This window comes from Andrena cerasifolii, chromosome 12 (assembly GCF_050908995.1).
Source record: "Andrena cerasifolii isolate SP2316 chromosome 12, iyAndCera1_principal, whole genome shotgun sequence".
Taxonomy (NCBI): Eukaryota; Metazoa; Arthropoda; class Insecta; order Hymenoptera; family Andrenidae; genus Andrena; species Andrena cerasifolii.
Genome location: NC_135129.1, coordinates 11,421,466 through 11,442,861, shown reverse-complemented (window position 1 = coordinate 11,442,861; position 21,396 = coordinate 11,421,466). Strand labels below are relative to the sequence as shown.

General features: G+C 45.2%; 3 protein-coding genes across 5 annotated transcripts; 1 reads left to right on the top strand and 2 right to left on the bottom strand.

Annotated features, from left to right (window-relative positions):
- Nucleotides 1–239: 239 nt before the first annotated feature.
- E(pc) (Enhancer of Polycomb) lies at nucleotides 240–10,735 on the bottom strand. 3 transcript variants are annotated; one of them, XM_076824522.1, is made up of 11 exons: nucleotides 10,568–10,735; nucleotides 7,758–8,093; nucleotides 6,946–7,084; nucleotides 6,610–6,851; nucleotides 6,038–6,294; nucleotides 5,816–5,951; nucleotides 5,442–5,738; nucleotides 5,044–5,195; nucleotides 4,807–4,941; nucleotides 3,768–4,736; nucleotides 240–3,329 (listed from the first exon to the last, which is right to left on the bottom strand). In XM_076824522.1, the coding sequence occupies exons 2-11, from the start codon at nucleotides 7,908–7,910 to the stop codon at nucleotides 3,212–3,214; spliced, it is 2,598 nt and encodes an 865-aa protein (XP_076680637.1). In that variant the 5' UTR covers nucleotides 7,911–8,093; nucleotides 10,568–10,735; the 3' UTR covers nucleotides 240–3,211. The 3 variants fall into 3 exon arrangements, with proteins under 3 accessions (XP_076680637.1, XP_076680638.1, XP_076680636.1); XM_076824523.1 differs by having other exon boundaries at nucleotides 10,571–10,735; XM_076824521.1 differs by lacking the exon at nucleotides 10,568–10,735 and having other exon boundaries at nucleotides 7,758–8,322.
- Nucleotides 10,325–11,942, top strand: LOC143375442 (glyoxylate/hydroxypyruvate reductase A). The gene is made up of 4 exons (XM_076824524.1): nucleotides 10,325–10,616; nucleotides 10,944–11,318; nucleotides 11,375–11,739; nucleotides 11,811–11,942. The coding sequence occupies exons 1-4, from the start codon at nucleotides 10,520–10,522 to the stop codon at nucleotides 11,940–11,942; spliced, it is 969 nt and encodes a 322-aa protein (XP_076680639.1). The 5' UTR covers nucleotides 10,325–10,519.
- A 90-nt stretch (nucleotides 11,943–12,032) lies between these two features.
- Trsn (translin) lies at nucleotides 12,033–13,374 on the bottom strand. Its single transcript, XM_076824529.1, has 5 exons — nucleotides 13,176–13,374; nucleotides 12,824–12,923; nucleotides 12,548–12,763; nucleotides 12,408–12,487; nucleotides 12,033–12,350 (listed from the first exon to the last, which is right to left on the bottom strand). The coding sequence occupies exons 1-5, from the start codon at nucleotides 13,245–13,247 to the stop codon at nucleotides 12,114–12,116; spliced, it is 705 nt and encodes a 234-aa protein (XP_076680644.1). The 5' UTR covers nucleotides 13,248–13,374; the 3' UTR covers nucleotides 12,033–12,113.
- Between the last annotated feature and the right edge of the window lie 8,022 nt (nucleotides 13,375–21,396).

Genomic DNA, 21,396 nt, shown 5'->3' with positions numbered 1-21,396 from the left:
AATTCAATCCCATCCAGGAGAAATTACAAGAAGCAAATGACTGAAATCGCGAAGTGCGCCAGTACGATTAAAAGGAATGATAGAAATCACTACTTCGCGTCTTAAAGTGAATTTTGAGAAAAACGAGGGAAATAATCAGATATCTAAAGTATGTACAAATGTGGCAGAAATTAGATTTCACAAAATGTTATATAATATACAGGCGAGTGAAGTTTCTTAACAAAATAATAAGTCCTATCCAGGATAAAATTTCTTTATTACTCCTCCTCTAAAATCGTCCCGAATTCATAAATTTTCATACACATCGCTGTGCGCCTACCACAACAACATTAATTACAGTTATTTTTTAGTTAATTACCTAAAAGTAAGAGATACAATAAGCGTAATTATTTTTATATTTACAATATATCTTTTTTTTGTTTGTTTCTTATTATGATTTCATGAAGTCTCCCTAGAATTTGCAACATTTGCACCATTACATTTTTTTGTTTATTATTTATTTCTCTCTTGATCTCGCGTTACGGCTCGCGAAAGAACTTTCTTATTGCATGCTTGGAAAAAATTTCTGTGCATTAAGCCCGGAAAATCAACGACTATCTGAACAACATTTTCGCCGTGGCCATTTACGTTAGGGCTAAATTAGAAACCTTCAGTCCGAATGGCTAGGATTATTGATCTCGATCAGTGCCTATAAATTTCAGATTACAAATCACGTAAATGAATCAAACCTCTCCTAAATGACAATAGAAATTATGTGACGGATACTCTTGAATTTCGTCAGTCCCCGAACTCGCGTACTCGACAGCCTATCGTGAATCACTATTACTCGGTTTTTACATGCATCTCTTCTATCAGCCACACAGAGATATGAGATGTGTGATCGTGTGCTAAAGAAAAATCCGCCCGAATCAAAGTCTACCGTTTCGTCCCCTCCTTCTTGTTATTTCCGAATGAAAATATATCCTCAATATTGTCGATTACTTTTTATAAACTTAGTTTTCCGTTTACTTCTTACGCTTTAAATGTTTTAACGTTACACCTCGATAGTTACGTAGAAAGGGAGACAGTAATAATATAGAAAGACTAAGAGGAAGAGAATAACGCGCGCGTAAATGGGCGCAGATCCAGTAACTATTCGCATGTTGGTCTCTTTTGGAAATAATTAAATTTTTTATCAGCAAAATCATGTAGCGAAGCATATGGATTATGTACGAGTAAGTGCCAAAATATCTTAATCTCGGTTTCCTTGTAGCTATACCAGTAGAGTTTAAAATCTATTCGACTACAATAAATCATAGATTGATGAATAACAGAACGAGTCTTATTTTTATGGCAATAGTACTCTCTGATGTGGTATTATGTATTTCTTCTATGCGGGGGCCTAATAATCGTTTAGTTGAAGCTTAAACATAGACTTGGCTATTGTTCCAAGATTTATGTGATTTATCAATTTTTTGGTTTGTCGCTGCTGCAATGAATTCTACTGGTATGAATTGAAAGTATGTAATACAAGTGCTTTCCCCGAAGTACTGTTATCGGAACCCTGCGGCAAAATGTTTGAAAAAAAAAAAAATAGAATTAACGGTACGTTGTTCTGCGGTCTATTCGTTTCTTGTACAAAATTAAGAGTTAGAATGATTTAGTGATGGATCACGAGAAAACGAACAATTCTTTCATATCATGTATGGCAAACGAATTCATTAATGATTTTGTTGTATTTCCATAGCTCGCAATTACTAACGTGAAAGACATAAGAATTGTTGCACACTCCTCGTAAACATTATAAATCCTAACGTAGTGTCATGAACTCGTCGCTTTGTAATATTGGTTTCTTTTCTTTCTTACGATACAAGCTTCCCAAACGCAACATTAGGATCTAAATTTATATGTTACAATCGCATACAGGGGATAATTCGTTACACGTTAACAGCACAGAAATGCATCGTTCGGCAATCGACGAAATAATCAAAAACTTTCTTTATTATTTGAGTAACTTTAATGCTAATTCAAGAATAATTATTGTTAACAATAGTTTCATTGTTTCACAGCCTGGAAGCCTTTAACATATTACTACTCTGTAAGGAAATAAATTCAATATCTTACTACATTTAAACCGAATCTATATACAGTAATGAAATAATCATACAAGTCCATAGGTAAGTCAAATCATTCTACTTTGAGTTCATTGTGATCCGCGATATGACGGAATTGTTAACGACATTTATAAAAGATTTACTATACAGTTCCCCGGCAGGAAGCGGCTGCTCTACTTTTTCCGGCATGCTTCATCTTTTAAATAAAATTTACAATCGCGAACTCACCCTTCGAAAGCTTAGACTCTGTATTGCAAAGAAGAAAGTTTTCTGGTACGTATCCGTCATTGCTTGTCCGCAACGTCTTCCTTGTACATATGATCACCAAATGAAATCATACGGAACTTTCGAGAATTTAAAAAAGAAAAAGAGAGAAACAGTCAAGCGTAAATCTCTGTGCAATATTTTCGTAATAAAATAATTAATGCTGTGTCTGAGAAAGCTTGTGCTACGATTGCAACAACGGCATCATAGATATTCCTTTAGTGTTACTTGCGTTAGATTAAAAGAAACAACAATGAGAGAGGAGTTTTCGCCAGATTCGGTGCATCCCGAAATCGGGCTACAATTTTGTCAAGCATAAAAGGTTCCCTTGCGCTGAACAGAAATTATTCTTTCAAAAGAGAACAGAGGGTACGCGAGCGATGCTAATTCGATGTTTACACTTTCTGAAAGAATAATTTTGCATGGAGAAATAAAAGGAGAAGAATAATGTTGACCAAGAAGCCGGTACTAATGTATGTAATGTACGTAAAAAATAAACTATTCCTTCTTTCCTATAAAGGTTCAATGAGACACTGTGGATTGTGTCAATCGCGGTTGTTCAATGAGCAAGGAAATAAGCGACTTTTAGAAAAACGAATTAGAGCATGACACTTTTGTAATTATCAAAAACGACTTGGTACTTGTAATGGAATCGACACTATTCTATCGTCATCGCCGCAACCAGGCAACTGATCAGAGCATTTCTGCAATCGAATCTATAGCCGTACCGCATTTCGCATTTAACGAGCACGTAGTACATGTCCAGTCCCCAAAGTCTGGCAGACATAGGCAAGGTAAAGTTAGCGAAGCCCCCAGTGACGTATTGGCGGCAACAGGGGTGCCGATAGCAGGCATCATGTCACTTCCATTGCTAATGAATTTGTTTTGTTTGCCCGTACAAGCTGCTGCTGCTGCGGCTTACCATCGCAAGCCGCGCTTTCCACTCCATCCACCTCCATATCCAAACTTTCACTATAATCAAATGTGCGACTTTTACTAGAATGATATTTTCAGAGAGGCGTTCAATAAAATCATCTTCCAGAAGATACCAGTAGGTATTATCTTTTTTACTATAATTAAAAAAGGCTGCGAACAAGTAGCAGTGTATAAAATAAGGACTTTTAACACGTTGACTGCCAAACAACGAGGTAACTCGTAGTTGGCGTCCTAGGCAATAACGCAAACTACGAGTTATCTCGTAGTTTGGTAGTCAACGTGTTAATTACAGTCTCGGCAATGCAGATAGACTCGCATTTAAACGAATAAGGACACTGGAAGGCTTTTATTCCCTCCGCTCTTTTCCCGGCAATATCAACATAAACCAAGATGAGAATTTCAACTGCTTGGCTCTCTGCATTCTCGAACAATGTAATATGGTATATTAATTACTCCACGTGGCATCGCACTTACCTATTACTATTAAGCGTAATTTCCCCGGACGTTGGGATTTGTTGCGCCTGACTTTGCGTCTGTTGTTGCTGCCTCGCAAGACTCGCCAATTTGCTCTGCGCGATCAGGCCAGGTAGCAGATTGGACGGCGGATGTTTTTGCGGCAGAACTATCGTCGACTGATTATTCACCACGTGAGTGTTATTCGAAATGTTGTTAGAGTTGTTTATGTGAGGCAACGGGCCATTCTGATGGCCGTTGCCGAAGTTTGTTATCGTCCCACTGGTCGCGGTACTCGCACTGAACACTCTTACTCCAGCATTACCACTGCCGCAGCTGCTGCCGTTCCTATTATTTGTTGGACTAGTCAAGGACTTGGATAGAATGGAGGCAGTACTGCTGTTGTTTGGCAATTGTCTATGCTGTTGCTTTGACTGGTGGTTCGACTGCGCCTCGGTGGCAGCATTTGCGCATTGCGTGGACACCGTACTCGATGCTGTCGCTGGATTGCTCGCGCACGAGAAAGACGACGGTACCGTAGAACTTGTCAAAGTATTTACAACACTAGAACCACTACCACTGCACTGAGGCCGGCCCTGCTGCGTCGCAGGCTGTGCGAAAAGGCTGCTAGGTAGCGGTGTCACAACGAAATGCGAGCTGCCCAGCTCGTCTGTCCGCGAGTCGCTAGAGTTATTGTCCGACAGGCCACTAACGCACGCACTACCGGTGATGTTCGCCACGGCAAGGTCGAAGTCCGACAGAGCGTCCACCGAGAAGTAATCCGCGATATTGAATTCTGACGTGAAAGGTGGGTCGTCTCCTGCACGCTCAGGCTCCACTTCTACGCAGATGGATGTCGCCTCGGCGGGGAACGGGTATGGAAGCGGCTTCGCTGGCGATAACGCTGGCTCTTCATCCGAGTCTGTGTCGCTGCTTTCTTCGCTTGGACTATGCACCGACACAGGTGGAGTCTTTGGTCGAAAGTGTAGCCTGCACACGGAAACACGCTTAGTAAATTCATCTTTATATACGACGTCCTCTACCGACGACTTCAACCTACCACTCTTTTTTTACTGGAGTTGTTGCCGTGGCGGTTGTATCCGACTCCACCGACTCTTCTTTTGCTTGATGTATCGTAAAGTCCAGAGAAGACCACATGTCGTCCATGTTGGTTGAACAACGATCCAGTATCACTCTAAAAGCGTTCCACGTCCAATAGGATTATTAAGAAATTTCATGCCTACAAAAGTATGTACAAGCACTCGCACCCGCGCCAAATGCGGCGCGCGTATCATACCTGCCACCCCGACCGATCCGTCGCCGTGCAAAACCAATACACCTTGGCAGTGGTTTGCTGATGCTGGTCAGCGCGAACCTATACTTCTTATCGGCCAAGCCCCCCTCGCCTTTATCACACCAAGGCCAATTTCCAAACCCACCTGATACAGGCTGCAAAGAGAAAAGCTCTATATCTACAATCCTGAAAAAAAGAACTTTAAGACTATTTCCACACTTTTACGGTAGCTCATGACGATTTTCAACGACAGCCATATAACAGAGAAACATCCTGCTTCGTATAGATCCGCGGCAGAGTTTAGTTGGCGATCTCTTTCTCTCTCTCTCTCTCTCTCTCTCTTTTCTCACAAAAATGTACACAGGAAACTGGTAAATTCGCACGAATGTAACAGCACTCACTGGTAGATAATTGCTATTTCTATTCCTTCGGAAAGCGAATTGACCCTCGTCAGTGGTATCTTCGTCGTCCCGATCCGAGGGAACCGATGGCTGAGAATGTGATGGAAGCGGACTGTCTTCGTCTGAGCTCATTAGCGGGTCCAGCCCGCCTCCAAGAACACCAGGCCGACTTCCCCGACCGCCTCCGCTACCTGTCCCACCACGTACACCATTATCGTCCAAACTTCCACCCCTGCTGTCAGTTTTATGTTTCCGTTTCTTGTACTGTCTTTTTTCTTTCCTAGGTACTACTTCGTCCTAAATAAAATAATCAAACGTTCAATGTATCGTCACAGGCATCGCAACAATTTCCTCCATTACTCCAAGATACTCACTTTACTACTGACTTTATTCGCCCAATTCTGATGAACACCAAATTGATTTGTGAACAGTGGAGCAAAAGCTGGTCTCGGTGTTTTCAGCGCCGATACTTCCGCTAGTATTTGCCCATTAAAGTCTTGTGCCTGATATCTACGCATAATTTTCAATCGCACAAAGTTGAGAAAGTGTTTTTGTCACAAAAGACGAAGTATACGAAACTAGGAGTTTTCTCGAACCTTTTCTCGTAGACTTCAATCGTAAGGTGTAAGTGTTCCCGCTTGGTTTTCTCTCTTCGTTTAACCATTTCGAGAAGGGTAACAGCTCTACTAAGATCTCTACGTAGTTTCAGCATCTTCTCGTAACTAGTTTCGTCGTTCTTACGATTTTTACGCGTCTGCATTTTTTCTGTTCTACGTCTAAACGCTAAATAAGGATTATTGGCAGCTGAACCAAACCGATGCTCCGTTTTCACTGTTAATAAAAGTGGGTGTTGCTGTAACAAAGGAGAAGTACAATTAAATCACCATGGGGTGTATCGTAGGAATAGATGTAATAATTCCTATGTGTTCGGGAACCACGGAAAAAGAGAGTCAGGAGGCGTCGGGGATCGAACCCGAGCCACCCGCGTGTGCCACCACGGCTACGTCGACGCTCCCTAGTCTCTTAGTCCGGGCTCCCTTTTATTCTATGGGGGTTCCTAATCCCACAGTATTGATAAAATAACATTCCTAATGAACGTTTACGCAAAATGATTCTCGCTATACGTTTAAATATAAGCGCATATGTTGCTACAACGCGAAAAACTTACCGTCTTCAGACGTTTATTCAACCAGTAATCAAAAACAGCAATAATTAAATCATCGTCCTCTTTCAGAAGCGCTTTAGCTTCGTTAAGGGTGACTACAGTTTGCCCTGAACTTTTCTCCAAACGATCCATCATCTCTTCGAACTGAAGTGGAGTCAAGTCCATTTTGCGACTTTGTACTGCAACCCACTTTTCATCTTCCGAATCCATGTCGTAATCCGGAATATCTTGCTCCATCGCAAAGGCTACGCACAGACACAGAATACAATTATTAAATCTCTAGATCGCAATACAGCATTGCTTATAACTCAGATGAATTTCTTTACCATGTTTACTTACGTTGCATGTGTATGAGTTGACGCGGTAGCTTATAATCTGCTGGATATATCTTATCATAAGCTTCCGCGTCTGCCAAGTCGGTTACTTCAGGGGTAGGAATGATTAGACCCGTACATATTGCTCTTTGCAAGTGATGTTCCTATACAAAGAATCGATACAATTGCAACGTGCCCATTATACATAAATTAAAACTACAATTGCTAATTTCTATTCTATTTCCTTGACCCAAGGATATAATTTCTATTCTATTTTCTTAAAACAAGGATTTAATTTCTATTCTATTTTCTTAAAACAAGACTTAACTATACGAAACATGTTTCACAGATTAATACAGCGTGACCCTTACTTCGAAGAGATGCTGTCATTGTTCGCAACGAACTTCAGCAAAGTAACGTAAAATAATTATTGTTTATGCATGAAAAGATGCACGTGGAAAATGATTCCAATGCAAGGAGAGCCTAGCAAATCGCAGGGTACTGCTAAAGCAACGGACAAACTTCAGCGAGCATAAAAGTTTGAAACTGTGCGTCGAGCAACAACATTGGGACATGGACTTTTGATCCTGTTGTTGCTTCGAAACCAGAGGCTGACAGCTGTCAATAACCTTTGAGGTACGTGCGTAAATGCCCAAGGAGCAAGTGCCAGCCGTAAAAGAAAGTTGGCAATTACGTAAAAGGATGGAAAATAAAGAATATTTGCAGATAATAATGGTAAACAGGCTGCCATCTGCCGGTTGTTTACGAAGATGCGCCCGAGGGTAAGATGGCGGACGGGGAAAACATGCTGGAAGAAGGCTGAACAGTTCGACTTACACATTCCTCCTCCTTTTCCATGCCGCTGGGCATTTGGGGCACAGCACGGTTAATGGCCGAGTAATCTGGCAGATCCGGCAGTTCCTCGGCCATGTAAATCGGCATGGGCTTGGAAGCGTCCAGGGCGCGGGCCCTGAACGACAGCTTGCTCATCCTGAGGCGGCTGGCTCGCGTGTTGACAACCGAGTTGGCTGGTGTCGAACCGTGAGGCCAGTCGGGTCGGCTCGGGCCTCGGGCTTGCGGAACGTGAACCTGACTGGGCCTGGCTGGGGGCCCTGCGCCCGTAATACCCGGCACAGAGAGCGGTCAGGGCCTCATCGTTCTCCGGCCATCGCGCTGGAACACGGTCACTCAGTCACCAAACGAGATATATCACTTTGAAAACATGTTTGCGTGACACGGTCCCTGCTCAAAGCCATCATGGCCGACGCACAGCCATTTAACACGTTCAGCCCGAGCAGTTCCGCGATGCGACGTTCGCCGCGCGGGAATCGGCTCGCTGCCGCCACCGGTCCACTCGCGACCGTCTATTGGCCGCCAAGCATTATTCCCACTGGATGCCAACCCTGTTCACACTACATGGAAAGATGTCTGCACCGTTGGGAACGGTGCTCGAAAAGTGAGCACCGTCGGTAACGATGCCAGCACCGTCCGCGACGGTGCCAGTACCGTAAAAACCGATGCTGGGCCCATTCACGGCGCTGTTCAGCAACAAAAGCATTCACAATGGTGTCCAGCACCGAAAATATCGATGCTGAGCACAGTTCACAACGGTGTTCTTGATGAACGCGCACTGAAATCATCGATGCATTGCTATCTTACATCTATGTTTTTCATGTTCGACATTCGTCGTTGTTTTCGATGCGCGCATGGTACACGGAACAAGGTCTGCACCGTTGAGTTCGTGTATGAAAATTAATGGATCTATCTGGTTGGCTTATTAATTAATAGTTCAATTAATAAGCTAAGAATAAGCGCATTATAATTTGGCTAAAAAACAGTTCCGATTATGCTTTTAACAAATGTGAATTTCGAATGCAAATCTAACCTATATTCGTATCATTTTATTTAAACTTTTAATGTTAATAATAATTTGAGGTCTATCCATATACGCGTATGCACACATACACTTTCTTGAATACCCAGTATACCGTGATGCATCTAAGTATATTTATTAATCTTTATTAATCATGAAGTTACTATTTTAGTAATATAGATATTTAATGATATTTAATTTGAGTGATAAGGTTTAATAACAGATATTTTAATTTTATCTACTTATTAGATAAATATTAGTTTATCTAAAAATCTATTTAGGTTTCGAAAAATTGATATTGCCAAATGTATACATAATCAATTATTATATCCTATAATAATACTCCTACAAATTTGAGCTACTTTTATGCCTTAATTGAGTGCAATACTTGACTCAACATTATTGATAGTGTTTATACTCCTTGAGTTTCTTTTGAAGAAAACACATTTTTAACAGTCTGCAATAGCAAACATGGAAAACAAAAATGTAAGATAGCAATGCATCGATGATTTCAGTGCGCGTTCATCAAGAACACCGTTGTGAACGGTGCTCAGCATCGATATTTTCGGTGCTGGACACCATTGTGAATACTTTTGGTGCTGAACAGCGCCGTGAATGGGGCCCAGCACCGGTTTTTACGGTGCTCACTTTTCGAGCACCGTTCCCAACGGTGCGATATCCTTCGTCCGCGTCCCCGGGCGTTTCTTCTTTTGTATCAAAATTTTTCAAATTAAAATTATCATACAACTTGCGAATTTCCAAGAACGCGACTGTTTTCGCGGAATCATGTAAGGTGGCGTCCAGATACGAAACTTTCGTTAACCTATCGCCGATTGCTCCAATAAATTTCTATAAAAATCGTATTAATTTCGGAGAACTTTTCGAAATGTCTCTGGAAAATGATATTAATTATCGACGACTGTTAATGGGTGCTCCGGTATGGCCGTGTAATTGAAAATGTCGTTCCTCCGACTTTTACGTTGACGTTTCAGTAGCTCATTTGCGAAAATACAAGTTTGTAGGAATGCAATGATTACGATTCATATTTTATGCTTGTTAGAACAATTGTCTTGCAAGAATATCAAGTTATAAAGGGGAGCAACCGCTGCTGAAACTAAATTGTAACTTGACGTACCGTGCGTACACGTTGTTTGTGCAAAAGACACTGCTACTTCGCGCACGCGTCGCACTTGTGCGGATATTTTAAATTTTCAATTTGCCCACGCGAGACGAAAATCTCGATTAAACTAATTCCATTAAATGCCGTTACATTTATTTCTGTTATTTCCAATATTAATGCAAGAAGCGAATAAATATGTTACGATTCGATCGAGATACTTGTTAATTCCTTTACAAATGTAATAAGAAGACAAGCAACAATGGTTGCTGCATGCTAATCAGACAACTTATTTACATGTTAAAATAAAAAAGAATTCGACAGATGTCAGCGCCCACGACATAATCGAATTAAAATGGTTAATATAAAAATGACAAAGTATAGAAATGATGTAGCATAAGCGACAACACTAATGAAAAATGTACCCTCGTATGTTCAACCGGAAACTTAGGTTAGATACATTGATGCAACACGTTGAAGTGAAAATTAAAAGCATATCGGCTTGCGAATAACGGGACGTTTGAAATTTGCAAAAAAGTACGATCGATCATTAAACGTTGTTTTTGATTGCGATAATTGTTCTTCGAGATCATATTCCCGCGTGTCGACATGGCGCATAGCATTGCAATTCTATCCGTGATTCCTAGGTTATCTTACCACCTTCGAGCGCAACTTCCGAGCTTAACGATATTTGACGTTTCGCCAGGTATTATTTTTGACATGCACTTTCTCTCATGCCCGCGGAGCACGAATCTCTTCGGCTCACGAAAGCTTTCGCAGCGAGCACGTGTCAAAACGCACTACCACTACGATCCGCTGTACACTGAATTTGCGCATTTCGCGTTTTCACTTGGCGGAAAACCCACCCCGTTTAAATATTTGGCGCACATTTCAAACGCGTTCTCCTTAATGATTCACCGGTTAATTTTAATGCCCTTTCGTCACATAATACCGTAACGACGCAACTTTTTATTTCCCCTTTTCTTATTGCATCTACCGTTTAGTATATTAAATACGCTTTCTTTAATTCCAGATAAAAATGATACGCTATCGAAATTAGAAAATGCTGATATAGTGGTAACCGATTCCAATCTGTTTTTACCATATACGGATAAGTTACCACGCTTGAAATGGGTGCAAACAACATGGGCTGGTGCCGAAACACTGGTTCCGCGCCTACGAGATAAACAAATTAATTATGTCGTTACTCGTTTCTCCGGCGAAACTTTGGGTTTAGCTATGTCCGAATACGTGGTGGCACATATCTTTAATTTTGAACGCTTTCAGAAACAGCAATACGAAAATCAAAGAAACAGGGAATGGTCAACAGGCGGGAAAATATTCGAACATAGACTAATTTGCGATCTATCTGTGGGTATTTTAGGTTTAGGAAACATTGGGAAAACGAGTAAGTACTGCAATTATTAACTTGATTTCGTGTAAATACGTTTTCAATTTTTACAGTTGCACAGAAATTGAAAGCATTCGGGGCCACTGTATGGGGAGTAACACGAACACCAGTTAAAGAAGAATTGTGTTGCATCGACGAGCATAGAACAATCGAATGTTTACCTGAAATGCTGAAAAATTGCGATTACATTGTTAATGTTCTACCATCTACACCTAATACTTTAGGTTTGTTAAATGGGAACGTGTTACAAAATTGTAAAAATCGCGGCAGCGTCCTCATCAATATAGGTCGAGGTACAATTATTAAAGAAACAGATTTATTACACGCTCTCCAGCAGGAGTGGATCGCAGGAGCAGTGTTGGACGTGTTTGAAGAAGAGCCGCTGCCAGAAAATAGTGAACTGTGGACGGTACCGCAGGTAATTATCGCTAGTATTACAACGTGAAATACAAGCGTCAGTAATAATTGAAATGGTTTAAATTAATACAGGTTACTATCTCACCACACATTTCGGGTGTCACTCGTCCCGAAGATGTTGCAACATTTTTTGCTGAGAATTACGAGAGATTTATTAAAGATGAACAATTACGGAATGTATTAAACTTACAAGACGGTTATTAACAATCTCGAAACTTAACTATCGTAACTTTTGTACCAGATTTTTCGGAGATTGTTGTACAGTGCAAAAATCGAGTAACATAAAATAGATAATTAATATGAAAATAGATGTTTCAATAATTTATTAGTTATTAATATATATTATTGATATTATAAGAGTTCCTTACAAAATATTTACTCTGTCTCTTGAGCAGCTGGGTTCGAAGACGGTTTCAAGCCTCTTATACTGAGGTCGTATACTACTTCCTCCACTTTTTTCACCGCATATTTCAAGCCGTCGAAACGTTTCCGTAGGGAATCGTTCTTCAGATTTAGAAGTCTAAAGCCTGCGTTTAATTCGTTTATAAATCGTGCTATTTCTATGGGGCGATTGTAGTCCCCATTAGTCACACTGTTTATAGCAAAACGACTCTGGAATGTAACATACAAATGAGTTGTAATTACATGCGAATAAAGAGATATACATACCAGTTCCGCAGACAACTGGAGCAAACCCATTAAGAAGTCTTCCAGGTCCAAGTGGAAACCATCTAGTCTGTTGTTCTTAACTGTACACGGGATACGAATTAAAATATAAAGTACAAATAAATTTGTTACGAACCACATACCTCCTAGTACCTCGGCGACAGTTTCTTTGGTAACCAGAACTTTAATCTCTAAATATATTACTAACGAGGCTAGGAAACATAATTTTTGGGTAACAAATCGCCATTGATCGTGGTATCTGTAGTATTGATCTTTCGGTACCACTTCCGCGAGTCTGGCGTAGTTTTTACGCACATCCTCGAACAGTTCCCTCGCTTGCGAACAATACTGAGACACGACTGCAAGTGAAACGAATAATAATTACACCGGTGATTGGATGATCCATCACGGGCACGTACTTATGTTTTCTTCGAGATTGTTTTCGTTGTGAATATTCTGCAATGTCATCATAACGTCTCTGGCACTCTTTTCAAGGTCTCTGACAATGGCACGGATTTCCTTTGGCAAACAAATTTGAAAGACTTTCAAATGACAGTGTTGTCAACATGGCCTAACCTAATGTTCATATAAATTATAAGGGCAGAAGCTACTCAACGTCGCTGAGTCTACAAAACAAATCGAGAATTCAGGGAACGTACTAAAGACTAGCATGCTTCTTTTACGAAAGTTGTACTAAAATTGTTGAAAATAACGTCGGCATTTTGACACGAAATTCGGTAAGCTTGATCGGTAGCAAGTTGTTGGACAAACCTCGCGCAACACTTCCTCTTTGCTGAGATAATCCTGAAAGGAATTAAAAATCTCTGATATTCTATCAGCCATAATGTCCGTGATTTTTTGGAGAAACTAACTAAACGAGAAAAAGAACAGCGTTAATACGATATCTTATCAAAACAACGTTCCGTCCAAAACACGCTCCGCACAGAGATACACTACGCTGGTAAACGATTCAAGCAGTAGATGGCGTTACTATAAGCTGTCCAGATTCAAGGAACAAGATACTTGTATTTAATTGAAAAAGGGAAACAGTACTTGGGTTCATAGTACTTTCCAGCTAGATTATTCGCTAGTATTATCTTTGCTTAAATAATAAACGAGAGATTATACCTATGGCTGAGGTTTGTTCATGGTCTGGCGACGCATTTCCATATTCTACTTGAAATATTTCCACGTCAACTTTTCCTTGCCTTCCAAAGAACCTCTAAACATTTGCATAAAAAACTACACCAAGTACATGTGACGTAAGATGAAATAATTAATAATCTCCCTGCCTCTTATTGCCCAAGTATCCAGCAAGGTACTTCGCGGACAACATAATGAATTTCTTCCGTGAGGAAAATTCGACGTATGTAATTGAAATCGTATTAAAACACGATATCAAACTAGGAGCGATCGTTCCACGGAGATAGTGGAGTCGCGAGCGCGCTTTGAACCGGTCTGATACAGACTCCGTAAGCGCGCGAGCCGTAAGTTGCAAGGTCTCGCGCGGTGTATAAATAGAAACCAGTAGGTCCTGCTGTGAAGTCGAGGAAGGTGGTTGGAATTCTACAGGATGCCTCTACGTACCTCGTAGAGGATACCTCTGGGGAATCTGCGGGCGTGTCATTGATCCCGATACACGCGTTCAACCGAGCATCCGCGAGAGGAGACCGGCTTTATTGAAAAGTTCACGCCCACGTTTACCCGGCGCTGCAGGCCGGAGCTGCGATCGGGTCCACCGCGATTCGCCGGGCGGGCTTACCGACGATATAAATAGCGGAAGTCCCGAGTACTGGTGTTCCCTCTGCCGCGCGTGGATCGCACCTTTGGGACCGAGAAGGATGCCGTCTTTTCGTCCTTCTTTCCAGATGCCGCGACAGCTGACGGAACGAGAAATATACGTTAGAACCCTTTCGTCCGTACATCGCCCGTTTGTTTCTACAGTGGTCGGAGACACGGAGGAACAGGCGACCTTGCTGGCAGCCTTCGACGGTGTGGTTCGTAGCGTTCGTACATCTTCACGGTTCATCCGCGCCAATCGAAGGCCTCGCCATTGTTATTGAATGCATCGACAGGAAATCTTGCGCGTAACCATCGGTTGGTTAGAGCGATTAACGTCGGCGAGACAATGACACGCTTTCTTTCAGAAAAACTAGCTATTTCTTCCTCTCCTCCATTGTTCTGTCTATTTCCTCGGGGGATAAAAAGCAGTTACCTTCGCTGTGATTGTTTCACAATGCTCCTGCCAGGACACACCGTCCGGCTAACATCATTCATTTGGCCCACTTTCCTCCCGTGTTCTTACGTCTACGCGAAATAGCGCGTCTCTCCTCGCAAATGAATCGCGTGGCAATAACGGCGAACTTTGGCCACGGGGTCTTTGCAGCTCGCAGAGACGCGTCTCGTTCGCCGTAAGTTCTCGTTCGTGGGGCCGGGAGATGCAAAACGATCGGCGTCGCGTAGGCACGGGGCAAGTGCTCGCAGACGGATCGAGATACTGCTGCTGGCTGCCGAGGAGGAAGAAGGCTGGGCCACGGCGACCCGTTAAGCTTGCATTCCTCGAGGCGCCAATCTTAATAAAATCCTGGTACCGTAGGCCGTCGTAAATTTTTGGTACCGTGCAACGCGCGTGTACCCCGATACGGCGCGCACGAACCGTTTATTTTTAGCCTCTCGCGATTGTATCTGCGAAGGAAGATTGCACCGGGCCCCCGTCCCTTTTCGAACATATTTTACAGCAGCGCCTTCTCCGCGCGGACTATTTGCATTTCATTTCGACGAGCCGATCGCTCGAGATCCCTCGGCGAAGCGGAGCACGGTTCCGATTTCACGGCGCCGATCCACTTAGCTGCCCACCGACGAGGGACAAGAATCTGCGCGTACGCGCATACTTTCGGCGTGGATGCGAGTCAAGCTAATCAGAATTTGAGAACGAGGCCTGAACCGAATGAATCTGGATCCACGCGGAACGGAGGTTCGCGATCAATATTCACAGCATTCCGCGTTATTGTCGTTGTCACGACTGTTACGAGGACGCGAGGGGAATCCGGTAGCGGCTCAATATTTGCACGTTAAACAGGTTCTCTCGCTCGTTTTGGTTTCGCGCGAGCGTTCGACAATGTCAATACATCCGTGTAATACGGGTCTGCAAACAGGCAGAGGCCCCTTTTGCGAATGCCCGTTCGAGGATGCCGCCTGGAACGCGGTTGGCTTCGGAGTTACACCGATCGCTGATCAGCCCCCGTCTACCCTGCCCGCGATTATTTATCGCGTGGAAAATTAGGGGCGCGATAACGCTCGCCGGTTTGGGACCGTCGACAGAGCGTGTCGATGTGAATGGCACTTAATGTCCAGCGGAGCGCTACACGCAACGCGAAATGCATCGGTGTAAATGTCAGGGTCACCGGCATACGTAGCAGCCTTTCAGGCACATACCGATTGAATGCCGATGCTTTCGCTAGCCTTATATATCCGCAGAAACTATTCTAATTGGACAATTTGCCGTTCGCGGTATGCAAATCTGCTTCCTCCTTACACCGTTCGCCGCGAGTGTCGAGTTACCACCGCGATTGGAACTCGAACGATTCCTCGCGCGAGAGACACTTGCACCGACGCTCCCTGCTCCGCGCCGGAGGATTTTCAAAGGGAGGATTGCCCAGAATGCTTCGTCCACCGCCGATCGAACATATCGAGCAGCATCATAAATCCACGCATACTTTCCTGTCGTAAAACTTGTAAGACACCTTCGGGGTAACGTATGCCTTGTCAGCTGCGGCCCAGGACTCATAATTTAAACGAGACACTAATAAGAAGACGACCAGGAAGCTCGGGAACGGGTTTCCCGATCCTGTTGATTCGGAATACCCGGCGTGTTATCACAACAGTATTGGCAGAAATCGTGGAGCTTGACTGGAAAGTTATCCGGGTGTACAAGGAACCTGGAATTACAAGAGCAGCGATAAGAAACAAAAAAAAGAATCAAAGTCGAGAGGGAAAGAACGGGCATCAGCGGTTACCTGCTTTTCCTCGAGTGGGTCTGGTTGGAGCGTGTGGCCCGATGAGTGCATGCACGGTTCTAATTAAAACGGCAGAACCGCTCCGCTGCAACGGAACACAGTAACTCGAGCGCGGAGGATAAGGTCGTCTGTTTTGATTCGTACAGGTATAAAAAAAAAAGAGGGGCCCCCTGCTCGCATGGGTAGCGCCGTGTTAAAGAAATGCCCCTGGGGCGATACCTTTTTACGTCACTGCTGGAGAATTTCCTACCCGTTGGCCGGTCGCCATCCCGAATCACTGTGCCGGTGTAATATCGAACCGTTAACAGCCGAGAGCGCAACGGGAGAATCCCGAGTAAACGTCTGAAAATTATATCTCACGCTTGCTTTCCTACATTAGGGGACATGCGTCGGGGACGTGACTAGAAAACTCAACGAGCCCCGCCAACGGTACGCGCGACGGGATACGTACGTTTTGCAACCTGTTTTCAAGCTTTATTACCGTCACCACGCGATCCGCGGTGTCCTTTTTCGCCGAGCTCTTTAATTAACACGCAAGATAACGTAACAGCGATCCGCGACGCAGAGAAGAGGGCCCCGCGGGGTATTGCTACTTGGAAATAAAAGTTGGAGCTTCGCGGGCTACAATACTGCAGCGCGAGGGTCGTGGAAGGGTCCTCGCGTTGGCCGCGTAGGAAAGTCGATGGTAATTCGAGGCCTCGGTATAAATGGGAATTAAGAGACGCGGAGGATCGTCGAGGAAGGAAGAGCCGGGAGGGTATTTTCTGCAGAAAGACGCGAAAGGACACCGGCTGTTCGCGCTCCGGCGCGACGAGCAAAACACGTCCGCGGGGAGCCAACAGGTTTGACCTGCCGGACTAGTTAATAAATTATCGTAGTCCGCCGCCATGTTCATCTTCGACGTTGCAAATGAGAATTCGGGATACCGGCCACCGGTTGCGAAATAAAGTCTCGCTCTGATTGCCAGCCACGGGCGACGGAATAAAACGTGGACGGACTTGTTTGCGTACGGGCCGCTCGATCAGTCTCCCACGTCGATCAGCGGACGTCTCGCGCATTGTTATCGGTGATTATATTCCGTGGGGCTGCCGCTGGGACTAGCGAAATATGCATCATCAAGGCTGAAGGGTTCCCAAGTTTCGCATATACCGCGAGGCTCTTTCAGTCTCGAAAACCGTGTGGACCACCCACAGTCGCCGAGATAGGATCGGAGGTATGACCTTGGGGGATCCATGCCTCGCCTAACCCTCGCTCTATCGCTGCCTAGAGAATTTTGCGGGTTGCCAACTGCTGCGAGCGATTAAAACAGTCGCCGAGAGTCGCTCGAATAGAGCCTTCGCAAACGAAATGGCAATCGGCGTGTGATGTATCGGCCGCGATTCGAGCGATAAATAATGTTGTAACGCAGAGAAAACACGTCGGACTTTTCGCCGGGGCCGCAAATAGCGTAAACACGTGCATCAGCGGCCGGGTAAGTGGGTAGGCTCGTACGTAGTTCGTACGACCTTCATAAAAACTCGTCGATCAGAGATTGCCGGGAATGCCGAGTGAGAACTGGCCGTCTACGGGGTGGCGAATAAAAAAGTAGGCGCCTACCTTGGCGAACGAGACACCGACGCCAACTACCATGCCGAGTAAATGACAGCGGAATAATGGAGGTAAAAACGGCGCCGGCTGCGCGAAGAAACGAGCTGCGTCGAAAGAAATGCGCGAGCAATGCAGCCGCGATTGAGCCTCGGCCGCGAGGGAAGAGCGGTCCCCCGTTTACGGGTATCGCCGTGTGCGGGGCAACGTGTAATTTGCAGACACGGTCGCCCTTCGTTTCCGCTTGCGAGGGGATTTTCCTTCGCGACAACGTGACCTTTACGGCGACGCCGAGAGTTCTCAAGAGAGCTTCCAGAGGGTGTACTTGAGCGTACAGAGATCGCTACCGCAATTTATGCGGGATATGTACACGCTACAGCATCGGAGTTGAATCGGCCGAAGGAGGAGGCCCCGCGGGCAACAGCTCGCACGGGCAGCGGCCGCGCTGCGACTCGTCGGCGTTAAGATTCTAGCGATTTCCCGGGGATCCAAGGTTCGCGGGAGTGAAAGAGCAGCAGTCCATAGGTGAAGTCCCCACCAGAGGGGCCTGTGGAAAGATGCTGGCCGCTCTCACGTGGTTAACGCACGTAGATACATATATTATTCTGGCGCGCGCACACCTTGGCCTCCCGTGGCTCGCCGGTTAGTGGGTGCACAGGTTGCCGATGTGAGCGCACACCGTGCGTGTTGCCGAGCTATGCCACCGGCCAATCCGGTGCCACGTATACCGATCGTCGCCTTCGTTAACCGCTTCTCGCACTTGGCCGTCGAGGGTTAGGACACGTGATCGCTGGACGTCTTCCCGATCGTTCCCACGTTCTATCGCGTAGCTGTCCGTGACGCGACCGACGACACGCGGCAGGAGAACTTTGGACCCGTGCGCAGAGGCCGAGGATTCCGCAACCGGGGACGGTACCCGGGGACCGACGAAAGTGGAAAGTGATTGTCCGTGATCCACCGCGATCCCGCGGATACATCGGGGCGCGGCGAAGCCAGCGGTTAATATTCACGAGGTAGTCCAGCGTGAACGACGTAAACAGCTCGTTCCAGGTAAACGGCGACACGGTTTTCCCTTTGGTGAACGCGCTCGAGGATCCGGTTGAGCGGGCCGGTGGCGAAACAGAGCCGCGGACCACGTAGATCGTTCTACGTCCACGGCGATGCAACCGCGTCGCGCACGGATGCCGACCTAGGAGAAAGTGAAGCACTCGGAAATGTACGAAATAACCGAGCGAGAGAGCTGCAGCGGCCCGGTTTATGTAACCACGCGGCAGTCGAGCAGTGCACGTGCGGACGTTCGAGTCTCCGCGCCTCCGCAAGCCTCGAGGCATTGAAATCTCTCGAGGACGTGTCTGTGCGCGCCGCAGCCGACCAAGTAACCCCGGGGTATCAGTGCGGATCCAGCGATCTCCTCGGCTCGATCTTCCTGCCGCCGCCAGGATCGATAAGAGTGATCTACGGCGCATGTGACCGCGACGCTGCAGAGCCTGACCGCGGCTCGGCTACCTGTACTGCGTAATAAACTATGTGGAGAAAGAACAGGATAATAAGGCAAAAAGTCCGACGGGGAAGGTGAGATCTGCCGTTAAGAGGCTGGAGAACAAGAAAGAGGTGGAGGAAGAGCGAGGAGAACGAGAGGAGCCAACGCTTAAACGAAGAAGGCCTTCGTATTATTGCCAAGAGAGGAGGATCCGCGGCCGCGAAGAGAGGCGGGAACATGCCTGGCGATTTGAATACCAAATCGCTGTTCTTGTGCAATTCCTCTACCTTCCTTCTTTCCTTTTTTTTCTTATTCCCTCCCGGCCCCGGCGACCTTTTCACATCTACCTGCGTGCCTCGCGTATTTTTAGGCGTGACACGCTTTCTTTGTACCGTCCCCGGCCCACGGCCGTAAAAAGAGCTGGCTCCAAAAACTGCGTGCACCGGCCACCGCTGACTTTTTCTCCGCCACTTGTGCCGCGCATTCTACTTTTACTTCTACCTCAGCGGCCGCCATTGATCGCGTTCCCAACGGAAAACCGCGTTTCCTTCTGGCTCCCAGCCCGGCGTACAGAATTCGGGGATGCGTGCTGGCGTCCTGGTGAAATATCATCGACGGTCGGGACGGCATCGTAGATTGCGAGAAAACTGCAATGAAAAGTGAATGAAACCGTTCGCCGCTCGATCGTTCAATGGGAAAGAGTATGAATCGAACTGGCTGGAGTTTACTTGCAAGAAGACGTGGCAACGATCGTTTCTGGGAAGCAGAGTAACTTGATTTAGCCTCTCCTAGGCTTTGTCTGTACATGGAGAACGGAGACATAGCCTAGAATAGGTTAGGTCAGGGCTCGTTCGACACGATCGTCTTCGCACCACTTTGTACGTCGAGGACACGCCCAAGGTCAAGCTCAAGGTCAATAATCGGTGAGAATAGTCGGCAACGCGTTGCACCCACGCGCCATAACTTTACGAGCCATCAGAACTCTTGTAATGATCCGTTCGATTTCCCATTGGCGATCACCTAACGCGTTTCAGACTTTGCGTATGTATATTATCTGCTTGCAATACGGCTTGGGAGTGCAGTTATGTAAATCGTTCGTACCTGATAGATCAGACACTTCTGCGCTGCGGTATGCGAATTATCGTCTCAAATGTTTACCCACTCGCGTCAGACCGCGAGGGAAATGCAAAGTCACTTTGTTCTTTGGAACGACTCGATAAAGAGTCGATTCTTTCAGTTGCAGTTTCCTTCGGTGATCGCAATCGGTAACGAAGAAGACCAATTCTTCTTGCCGGCGTAGCGGTTCTGATTTATCCGCTGAATACAGGTGGCGCGCCAAACAGTCGTTTAAATTTCCCGCCGAAACTTTCGCTTCGAAGGCTGAAAGGTTAATTTCTAAAAATCCGCGGCCCGGTTAGTGGTTCGAAAATTCGTTCTTCATTTCTGTTTAATTAGCAGGCACGCCCTTGGACTCGCGAGGTGAGTAATTATGGAAATTAATTAATAACGTTCGACGACACACGGTCTTCAATCGAAATTGAACGCCGGAATCAGACACGCTCGAAACGAATAAATTTATCCGATTTATTCCACCCGTACATTCTGCTGCTTAGCTCTAATTGTCGTTTACATTTTTACGATCGATCATTGTTATCGAAATGATAGTTTCACGTTAAATAAAACATACGAGAAATCCTTTCTTCGCTTCGACATCTCGTTCGTCAACAACAATGGCGATGTTACGAAGAGGTAGTGTTCAGTAAAATTTGGTTCGTCAAAGAAAACGGGGCGCCATCATTTCACATACATATACGCAACGTATTTCGGGATACAAATATAATTGGCGTAACGCGTCGATCGTATTTTTGTCGAAATTTTTCCAAACACATGTTTGTTAACAGAAGCGAAATAA